Here is an 11525-nt window from a genome sequence, read left to right as displayed (position 1 = left end):
ATTCCCCCCCCCCCCACTTTACGGAGCGGATACCAGACACTCCACCTGAATTCAGAAAAGTTCAGGAGGGAGGTGGAACAGAGGTGCATCTGGGGGCGGGATGGTGGGCCAGGTCCGTGAAGGAGAAGGGAAACAGAAAACGATGGCCGTGCAGGACTCCAGGGCTAACTGGGTAATACAAGCAGCAAATGTCCAGGGTCCAGCAGAAAGCCACCCTAGCAGCACCGACAGGCTTGAAGACCCACATGGCGGAGCTGAAGACCACCACAGCAGCACAGACAGACTTGTAGATCCCCACGGCGGAGCAGATGACCACCACATCGACGCAGACTGACTCGAAGGTCCCCACGGCAGAGCGGTTGACCACCACAGCCACGCAGACGGGCTCGAAGATCCTCACGACAGAGCAGGCAGGGCTGAAAATAACCATGACAAAATCGAAGACCCCCAGGGCAGATCTGTCAGAGCAAGCATGGCTAGACCAGGCAAGCCTGTAACACAAGGCACAGAGAGGTTAGTATTGGCCACAGGGGCCGTAACAGAACAGATAAGGAGTTCAGAGGCGCCCTCCATAGGGCTTCCCAGGTTGGCCACTAAGGTCTTCCCATAAAGTTCATTTACAAGCTCTCTAGTCGTGTTGAAGCAAACAGACAGTTCATGCATTACCTCTGCGATCATGAAGCAAACAGGAAGTGCCGGTACGACCTCTCTGATCGTGTTGGGGCAGACTGAGATTTTAGGAGTGGGTGCCATCGCCCAGAGGGGAGCTGAATCGGCCGCCGCTTCGGGAGGTTCTGCAGCAAAAGCCGCCACCTCGGGAGCAACTGGAGGTGTCTTAGGAGCAGACTCCTGGACAGGAACGAGATCGGAAGTGAATTCAAAAACTTGAGTGGACTCCTGGACTGCAGCGGATTCTGGAGCGGAATCGAACATGACGAATGAACTCGTATAGACCAGAACTGACTCTGGAGTGGACCCATAGACTGGAGTGAGCTCTGGAAAAAACTCAGACTTGAGTGGGCTCTGGAGCAGAATCATAGATGGGAGTAAACTCTGGAATGAACTCGTAGACTTGAGTGGGCTCAGGAACTGATTCATAGACTGGAGCAGGCTCGGGAGTGAACTCGTAGACTTGAGTGGGTTCTGGAGTGAACTTACAAACTGGAACTGGCTCTGGATCAAACTCATAGACTGGGGCGAGCTCTGGAGCAGACTCATGGGCTGAAGCAGGCTCTGGAGCGAACTCATGGAACAGAACAGGCTCTGGAGCAGACTCATGGACTGGAGCGTGTTCTTCAGTGAACTCTGAAGGCTCCTGGACTGGAGTGGACCTTTGAGTGGACTGAGGGTTCCCGGACTAGAGCGGGCTCTGGAGTGGACTCTGAGGACTCCTGGATTGGAGCGGGTTCTTGAGCAGACTCTGAGGGCTCCTGGACTGGTGCGGATTCTGGAGTGGACTCTTGACCTGGACTTGACTCTGGAGTGAACTCAAGAGCAGAAGCAGACTCCAGAGCAAACTCATTGGCAGGAGTAGGCTCTGGAGTAGATTCCTGGGCTGGTACAAACACTGGAGTGGATTCACAGGCTGAATAACAATCTGCAGTCTCCATACTCACAATGTTCATTGCCATAGTGGGAGGCACAGTAAACAGCAGAACTGTCGCTGAGGCTCTTATGCTTGACTTAATGGCGCATACCGATGTCAGGGCCGTCTCCTCTAACTTAGAGACCAGTCTCAAATGCCTTGGGGTTACCTTAATAGCTTAAGTGGTGCCGTTCATGACGAACAGGAACACAAAGGTGGTGCCCATGACGGCTAAAAGCTCTGTCGTAACACCCATGCTGGCTGGAGACTCTGGCATAGCAGCCATCTTGGCTGCTAAAAAAAAACATTCGATCCTCCTAGCCAATTGATGTCAGTACGTGAGGTAGTCAATAAAACCCCAAAAACCCAAAGTCTTAAGCTCACCCAGCTCGGATGAAGGTAAAGGGTAGTCCAGGCAGTTGTTAAAAATTTCGATAAGCTCTGGATCATCATACTTGAGTCCTATGGCCATAGTCCAAAACAACTGAGCAAATACACCTACACCCGAACCTTTCTGACGCAGGGCAATCAATCCCTGACGTCTCACCCTTAGCTCCTTCTTAGATGCAGGAGAAGCAATACGGAGATTCATGCTGCTGGATCTGAGGGGATTGAGGTTTTCTGTCACATGAACTGCTCTGAGATTTATAAGTTGCAGATCCAAGTGCAGCGTTTATTGAAAACAGGGCAAAATCCAAGTACATGGTCCAAGAACAGGCAGAAGGTCGAAACCAGTAAATCCAAAAGATAAACAATTCCAGAGGGCAAGGCAAAAGGATAATCCACAAAACAGGCAAGAGATCCAAAAATCATGAAACATAAACAAGACCGAAAGAACTCACAAGTGGTGTTGGGCGATATGGTCATTTTTCAAATCGTCATATCGCCAGTCCGTGAGATCGCCGATAGACGATATTATCATGCATGGGTGGGAGAAACTCCCTGTACTTGTCATAGGCTATTTCATAACTATTTGGTGTTTTAAACCACGTGCACGAGAGAGAGGGAGCCTATGGAAGCACCACCAATCTAAATAATATACTTTCAAACATACGCATAAACTAACATGTTATATACAAAAATATTTAAAACAGCTAGTTCATATATATTCGGATTCAACAGTCATACATCGCTATTAGGACCGCGCATCCTGTGACAAGTTTGCCGCATCGACGCTCGGAAGTTATCAGTCTAAAAGGTCTGCAAAATCAGTCAACGGTGAAAATCAAAAGTAGATTTATTTTAAAGACCAACAGTTTAACACTAAATATTGGACATAAACGAACACGTTAAATATAAAGTATTTAAAACAATTAAGTTAATATATTTGGAGTAAATTTAAATTAAACAGATACATCAGTTATACAGCGCTCCGGACCGCGCACCCCATGATGAGCCCGACGCACCACCACAGAAATAAGAATGAGATGCTTTCTAACATAAATGTGGCATTAAACTCAGTTAGTGAGGGCTCGGTTAAAATATTGCACATATATAGGCCGTTCAGATTACTACGAAATACCTTATATCAGCAGACTATGTGTGTCTGTGTTTGGAGACTCCTTCACCGGTTACAGGCTTTTCATTTGCGCGCGCGTGTGTGTGTGTGTGAAATACAGTGCTGAATGAAAATGCGGGGCAATTTGATAATAATAGCCTAATTATAATGGGCCGCCTAATAATAATAATAATTATTATTATTATTATTATTCAATACATTAGTAGGAGAATGAGCCTAATATCCTCTTGACTATCGACAAAGACATCTGCTATCGTCGATATCTCTGACTATCATCGATACACGATACTATCGTCTATCGGCACAACCCTACTCAGAAGTCAGTGTAACAATGTAAAACCTCAATGACAATGTTAGAGACAAACATAGCTTATATAGGCAGGACCCTAATGATCCAAATGGAAGCAGGTGCCAGCAATCATCTCACATGTTCCAAACAAGATAAAAGAAATCTGTTTCAAAATAATTCATAAATTCTATCCTGTTAAACATTTTCTCAGTAAGTTTAAGAAGGATATTGATGTTAATTGCTATTTTTGCACTTGGAAACTGTACCCCACATCTTCTGGCACTGTAGTTATGTTAAAAAGTTATGTTATGATGTCTCTATTTTTATCAAAGAAAAGGTACTCTTTCATTTTAATTTGCATTTCGAAAATGTAGTTTTGGATATTTTAATTATGATCATGTAAATTACTAAGTTTTTGTTATTAATCTATTTATTTTGTTGGTTAAGTTTCACATTCATAAGTGTAAATTTTCTAACAAAAAAAACTGTTTTACAGTGTTTTATAAAGAGTTGGAAAATGACTTGTGTACTATTCAACATAGTACTAATAGAAAGGCAATTAAAAAGTTTGTGTTCTATCTTCAAAATCTTTGAGTAACGTAAAGGTCATGCATGTCTCTGATTGTATTTTTTTTTTCTCAATTTTCTTTTCTTTCTTTCTTACCCTGGCTTTATAATGTCTGTTGTATTGTTTTGTATCTGTCGTTTAAAGCATAATAAAAATAAATAAATAAAAAAAATCTCACATGAGACAGAGCAATGTAGTCTGGGAAATGGAGTTCATAACAGAATGTCCGTGAAGGGAGAAGTGCCCTCTAGTTAGGCTAAAGAGGGCACACAAGCTGAATACTATGACAGACTTGTTTGAGCTGCAACCTCTACTGTACAGATGTGAATTTATATTTCCTCAGCCTGAAGCTTATTCATTTCACTTTTGGTGTGAAAGGACTTTTACATTTGCCAAAAATAGAACTTTAAAAAAAAAACAAGCAAGCCCAGCCCAGATGAGAAAAAGTATAACGCATTACGCAAAAGTAATATAACGCATTACTTTCCATAAAAAGTAACTAAGTAACATAATTAGTTATTTTTTATGGAGTAACGCAATATTGTAATGCATTACTTTTAAAAGTAACTTTCCCCAACACTGGTTGGACACTTCATGCACTCAAATGTCACCGCTTTAATTATGTAGCAAAGGGGGAGGGGCTATCAAACTGCAATTATGAAAGACAAAATAACTTTATAAAATTCACACATTATATGGTTGAGTACATGGTGCATAAGTACATAGTGTATAAGTGCATAGTGTATAGTAGTGCCTCATTTGGCACTCCAGTCTGTTACATTGAACAAAACAACGTGAATGGTCAGAGTAAAAATATAAATTATATCTTTAAAATTTAGTGAAGTTGACAAAATATATTGTAACCAACCTTGTTTTCATGGTACATTTATGAACTATTGTTTCACAACAAAACTCTTGCTGCATCAGTTTTAATACTCACGTAATTCTTTTTCACAGTCCTCTGCTTCATGTCACAGCGGCACAGAGAAACAGAGAAATTAGGAGATTATAAGTGAATGAACAGACGAACATGACAGAAACACTGAGAAGATGCTGTGTGATTCTTCATGTGCTTCTAATAATCAGTTCTTCATCTGAATGACTTTATATTAATGATAAGTAACAATTACAGTAATGTTGTATGTGCGCACATTAGTTAAATCATCAATGTGTATTAGCAACAAACAATACAGAAACAATTTATAATATGGATTCATTTGTTAACACTATTGAACTACTTTAGTTAATATGAACAATAAAAAATACTTCATGTTAACTTCAACATTCACTAATATATTGTTAAAATCAAAAGTTGCACCTGTAAATATTATTTAATGGATCTGATCTAACATGAGGTAATAATGAGCAGTTTACTATTAACTAACATTAAAAATGTTAGGTATTAACCCACTAAAGAAATGTCTTACTCACTGTTAATGTTAGTAACATTAACTAATAGGACTTTATTGTTAAGTGTCACCAATAATACTTATCACATAATTTACTAGTAAATGCTCATTTATATATTTTAAACATAAGTTAAGTGATGTGTCAAACCTATGACATTTTTATATTAAATTCAACTTACTCATTTGCTTTAGCTGTTCAGAGATCTCGGCTTCATGTCACAGCAGCACATAGAAACAGAAATCAGGAGATCATAAGTGAATGAACAGATGAACACTGAGAAAGTGTCGGAAAGCAGAACGAATTTGGAAATCTACTAGACTTCATCTGTATTTTGAGCATTGGAAGGGTTTATTGGTGTCTTTTAATAAGACAAAGCTGCGAGATCTGCTTATTTTTCTAATTTAATTGAAACCAACCGTTACAATTCTAGGTTTTTATTTAATGCAATTAACGATTTGACAAACCCGTGGCCTAGTATTGCATTGAGTCCTATAGATTGTAGATCTATTATGTCATTTTTTGTGGACAAGTTCGCAAATATAAGGGCTTCAATTTCCCCTCCTTTGGTTCAATGTGAGGATAATCCAGGTTGTAGGGAGGTATTGTTGGATTCCTTTTCACCTGTATCAGAGCAGGATATTTGTGAGATTGTGCAACAGTTGAAACCTTCTAGTTGTTTTAATGATGTGGTTCCGGTAAGACTGTTTAAAGAAGTGGTTGGATCTATAGGTCCTATTCTACTGTCTATAGTGAACAGTTCTTTTGTTTCTGGATGTGTTCCGGAGGAGCTAAAGATTGCTATGGTTCAACCGCTCCTGAAGAAGCCTTCATTAGATCCTGCAGTTGAAAATAATTATAGACCTATCTCTAAACTACCTTTTATTTAAAAAATAATAGAAAAGGCAGTAGTGAAGCAATTGCTGAAGGTCGTTAATGAGAATACAATTTTTGAGAAATTTCAGTCTGGTTTTAGAGCAGACCATAGTACTGAAACTGCTCTTTTATGAGTGATAATGATTTATTGATGGCAGAGGATGCTGGTGAATGTTCAGTTTTAGTTTTATTAGATTGGACTGCAGCTTTTGATACAGTTGACCATTCTATTTTAATTAATACGTTAAAAACATGGGTCGGGGTTTCGGTGACGGCGTTGGATTGGTTTGTGTCTTATTTGTCAAATAGGACATTTGTAGTGTCAGTTGCAGATGAAGTATCCCAACGCTCTGAAGTTGTATGTGGAGTTCCACAGGGATCCCTGTTAGGACCAATTTTATTTTCAATTTACATGCTTCCATTGGGTGCTGTAATCCAAAAACATAATAAAACATCTTCACTGTTATGCAGATGACTTACAGTTATACTTATCATTGAGTTCCAAGGATCTGAATAGTCTTGATGTCCTTCAATCATGTTAAATAGATTGTGATAATTGGTCAGAGCTCGAGTAAAAATCAAATTGAGCTTGCTCTAATTAGGGTTTTTCCGAATATTAGGCAGGTAGTAAGAAATCTGGGTGTTTATTTTGATACAAATTTAAACTTTGAATTTCATGTCAAGAAGTTGGTTCAGTCTTGTTTTTATCAGTTAAGAAATATTTCTAAGGTGAGACGGTTTTTGAATTTTAATGATACAGAGACGCTTATTCATGCTTTAATTTCTTCCCGACTTGACTATTGTAATGCCTTGTTTTCTTCTTTGAATCATCGTAATGTATTGCGCTTACAATTAGTGCAGAATGCTGCAGCCAGATTATTGACACAAACAAAGTTATTTTATCATATTACTGTGTGTTCACACCGCTGCCGTCGAGAGCGTCAAAGTGGCCGGAAGTCATTCATTTTCAATGTGAGCCAGCGTTGAGCAGCGGCACGGCGCATCTTGGACGGCGAGGGCGTCAAGGAGAGTTGAAATCAGGTCAACTTTATGGTAATGAGCGATGATGTGGTTTGGCGGCAACCAATCGGAACGTAGAAGTCCACCGCTTGAGAGGATTCCAGAGAATGCAGCCCTGTAAACTTTGGTGCTGACCTCATTAGTTCCCAAGCAAAATGGAGGAGAGGTTGATTATTGCTGTGGCGGGTTTCCCAATAACCTAGGATGTGTCCCTGTTTGCGTACAGGGACATAAATTTAAAAAATGATGCGTGGACCAAGGTGTCTGACTCTGAGATTGTTGGTGTTCTTGGTGAGTTGCTGATGTGCATTAACGTTATAGTAATAATAATCTAATGATATAATAAATAATAGTATAATAGTCCCAGTTCACTTTTAAACCTTTAAATCAATTTTCCTGATTATAAGTACATTAAGTAATGTTTATACCTGATTATACTTACTTAAGAAACATTTTCAATGTAGGACTTTTACTTGTATCAGAGTATTTTTACAGTGTGGTATTAGTGCTTTATACATTATTAGGTAAAGGATCTTAATACTTCGTCCACAACATTTAATGAGGTTAACTTATAACGTTATCCTCCTTGTGGTCAGTCTGCACAAGATCAAAATGCTTGTTTGCTTTGCGGCCCCTTTAAATACAAGATAAGCATTCGATCTACGTCAGAGCATCCACGAATCTTTCTACAGCGTTGATGGCAGGGCTGCCAGAGCGATTTTTGACACTCTCGCCGGCAGCGGTGTGAACGCACAGTTACACCTGTTTTAGCTTCTTTACATTGGCTACCTGTTTATTTTAGGATTGATTTTAAGATTCTTTTATTGACATATAAAAGCTTTAAACGGCTTGGCACTTTTGTATTTAGCTGAGCTTCGGAGACCGTACGAAACAGGGAGATGTCTTATCTTTTTTTAATGAATTGCTGGCAGTTCCAAGAACTAGATATAAAACAAAAGGAGATAGGGCATTTGCAGTGAGGGCTCCAAAACTTTAGAATAGGTTGGCAGTGGATATTAGATCATCTGAATGCGTGTCTGTTTTTAAATGTTGCTTGAAAACATACCTGTATAGATGTGCTTTTAATATTTTGTGATGTTTTTGTGTATTTTTGGGTTTGATCTTTTTTGCTTTATCATAAATTATGTATAGCTGAGCTCAGGGTTTCTGCAGGATTTTTAAGCTCAAATTTAAGACCTTTTTAAAACCTTCACAAATAAAATTAATACCATATGAGTGGGGTAGGGCAATGTCTATAGTACCATATTAAACTGTAAAATTACTGTAAAAAGCATAATTTAGATACAGCTCAAATACAAGTTTTCGCAAAAACAAAAACTTTTATAAAATGATAAACTTTACATTTCAGCCTTTAAACCATTTTTAAGAAAATGGATGAGTCAAAAGTATTAATTACTATATTAATTTAAACAATTATTAACAATAAATGATTATATCAATTAAATAACATAAATTAAGGGTGTGCGATATTGACAAAAAAAATGATCATTTTCTGGGATTTTATCGATAACGATAATTAGACAATATTTTGCTGAATGTGTTATTGTGCTGATATCTTATCTCTAATTGTGCTGACAGCTGACTCCTGAATTTTTTTATATTCTTCATATTCTGTGTGGTCAGTTCACAGCAGTGATAGATATTAATCATTTTCAACAAGTTTTATGGGCATTTTTAACTTTAAGCCATTTTTTCTAAAAGTGTGCACCATCTTTTGAGTCAAATTCTTGCATTTGGGTTGTTACCAAGCAAATTAAATCAGTATCAACAAAATGTATCTTTGCAATGCAGAGGAAACACAGAGGCTGCATTAGAAGTGGCATTTAGATGCATTTACACACTGTTTAATGCAGCTCTGAGGGACATGGAATACTTTAACCTGCAGTTACAAATGCATAAATAATGTTTTGATATTTTAAACATAAAACATTGAAAACTGATGTTTGAAATTATTTAAAAAATGAAAAGGTACCTTAAATGTGAAATTAAAACTGCCAGTAGGTGGCAGCAAGTCACTGTTAATAAGTGAGTCATTGCGATTGAATAATTTAAACGGTCGATTCATTCAGGAACGAAACACCGTCATGCTGCTCAGAGACGCAAAACAGAACTGTGGCTGTTTTTGGAATTTTTTTTGTTGGAGAAATAGAGCAAAACAGGAAATATGGTGTCTAAAACGTAAGTCTCTTAATATTAACTTCTTGTTTATTGAACTGTTGTATAAAATCAATATCACATTTGTAATCATGCTGACTTTGAGAGAAAAAAAAAACGTCACTTTTCGTGTGATATTAACTATATGAAATTATATAAATATATACATTTTCTGCCCCATATCTTGAATTATGTGATAATTCTAAATGCATTTTAATAGACTGATTCATTCAGTGAAAGAACACACTATAAATGTGCACGCGCACTAGTCTAACCTGCTAGACTTCATCACCTAATGTATGCATGCACTCTGTAGGTGTTTTGTTTGCTTTTCGCGATATACTCGATAATATCAAATCGCACATCGTTAAAACAACAATTACGATATTATCGCAGACCATACATATCGCACACCCCTATTCTGTTTAGATTTTTATAATGCATTGTCTTCTTATCGATCCACCAGTTCACATTTAAAGCTCTGCATGTTTTCAGGGTAAAAACATGGGTCGATTTTTGCATTTGTCTGAACTCTGAACAAAACATTAGTTTTATTGAAAATGCTCGTTCCTTCTGACAGCAGGTGGAGCGTTTGGTAGAAATATTTTGTTTCCCCGGTAACAGCAGAACACAAAGAAGCGCAGCACCGGACTTTGAACGTGCAGCGCTCATGTTTATTTAATGAAATCATAGCCTTTTGAAGTTTAATTGTCACATTCTGCCATATCGCAATTCTGGTCTTTCCGTCCCCAAATTTAAGACCTCTTGAAATCATAATTAAGACTTTCTTGTACAATTTAAGACTTTTTAAGGCCTTAAATCTGATACAACTAAATTTAAGATTTTTTTTAAGACCCGCGGAAACCCTGTGAGCTGCAATAATAGGTCTGTAAATATATCAAAATATCAATTCAGATGCAGGTTCTGAAAGAAAAAAGAAAAAAAATTATGGCCATTGTAGCCTAAAAGTTTGAATCAAATAAAATATTTCTTTCTAAAGCTACTTTTTGTAATGTATGTTTGATGCTTCTCATTTAACACAATAATGACTTTAAATTCTCTCTTGGGGATAATTTCTCAGCCAAATTTGCTGTGTGACTGTCGGCTTGGTGTGTAAACTTACTGAAATCACTTTTGTATCATGCCTCAGTGTTTCAACCGTGGAAATAAGTCAACAAAACAGCTTGTACAGCCAACGTCACAAAGTTTTAGTTTCAGTTTCAAGTCGAAGTTTAATACCCAGAAGAGGTCTCTGTTAAAGTTTTTAAAGCATTTATCCAACCTTTTCCTATGCTATATGACGTTTTGCGTGAATTATGGGAGTAAATTCTGTTACACTCTAAACAATCAGTGAAAGGTTCACTCTATTAAGGAAATAACAAGCATTTTTCAAAAACTGGGTACAATGAAGTGACATTATTCTACTCATCCTTCAACCATCAATTATTAAATGTAAAAGTATAAAAGCATTTACAAATTACTACAACAGACCATGAATAACCCCAAAAACGTAATTATTTCTATTAACATTAACAATGAGTGATAATATTATATAATAAAGTGATTTCTGTCATTCTGACAGATAACAAATATTGTATCTACCTGCTTTAGAAACATTCCAATAAACACGACTGATAGGGATTAGAAGTGAAACGGGGAGAAAATTACTTTTTAAAGCATCCATGTGAAAACAAACCTGGAAAGGGACATGAGGATTTGAGGAGAAAACAAGAGATTCTTAGTGCATTCCAGTGAATTATTCATGGAATATATCGGAAATTAAATCAAGAGTGCAGACCACAAATGTGAAGTATATGCTGTCGTTTTTCATACTTACAAAAAATTTAATAATAAGGAGAAAAAGAATGCAGCGGAGTGAGAAGAGCTCTAGCCACAGATACTCTTGTTATACCACGTCACAGTAAAATAGCACTATGTTATTCTCCTGACATCTGAAACTAGAACATGAAGGAAAATGTACAGCTCATTCAGTCAAGCTGGCGGATAAGGTTTATTTGTAGTGCAACCTTGAAACAGAGCCGATCCTCCCTATACGGGAAACAGAGCCGCTGCCCCCCCCCCCCCC

At 37.9% G+C, this 11525-nt stretch overlaps 2 protein-coding genes across 2 annotated transcripts in view; both read right to left on the bottom strand.

Moving 5' to 3' along the window:
- LOC107698572 (uncharacterized) overlaps positions 1-11525 on the bottom strand; it is a 28473-nt gene that overhangs the window by 12779 nt on the left and 4169 nt on the right. The window contains exons 7-8 of the mRNA XM_016499614.1: positions 5550-5579; positions 4902-4925 (exon numbers count right to left, since the gene is read on the bottom strand). Coding sequence (XP_016355100.1) covers positions 4902-4925; positions 5550-5579 — 54 coding nt within the window. The remainder of the gene's footprint in view (positions 1-4901; positions 4926-5549; positions 5580-11525) is intronic.
- On the bottom strand, positions 432-1278 carry LOC107698591 (melanoma-associated antigen C1-like). Its single transcript, XM_016499641.1, has 2 exons — positions 667-1278; positions 432-491 (listed from the first exon to the last, which is right to left on the bottom strand). Exons 1-2 carry the CDS (start codon positions 1276-1278, stop codon positions 477-479), a joined length of 627 nt encoding a protein of 208 aa, XP_016355127.1. The 3' UTR covers positions 432-476.

Source organism: Sinocyclocheilus anshuiensis, unplaced genomic scaffold (genome assembly GCF_001515605.1).
Source record: "Sinocyclocheilus anshuiensis isolate Anshui unplaced genomic scaffold, SAMN03320099.WGS_v1.1 scaffold118, whole genome shotgun sequence".
Lineage (NCBI taxonomy): Eukaryota > Metazoa > Chordata > Actinopteri > Cypriniformes > Cyprinidae > Sinocyclocheilus > Sinocyclocheilus anshuiensis.
The sequence above is the reverse complement of the archived record's forward strand: the minus strand, read 5'-3'. Positions and strand labels throughout refer to the sequence as shown.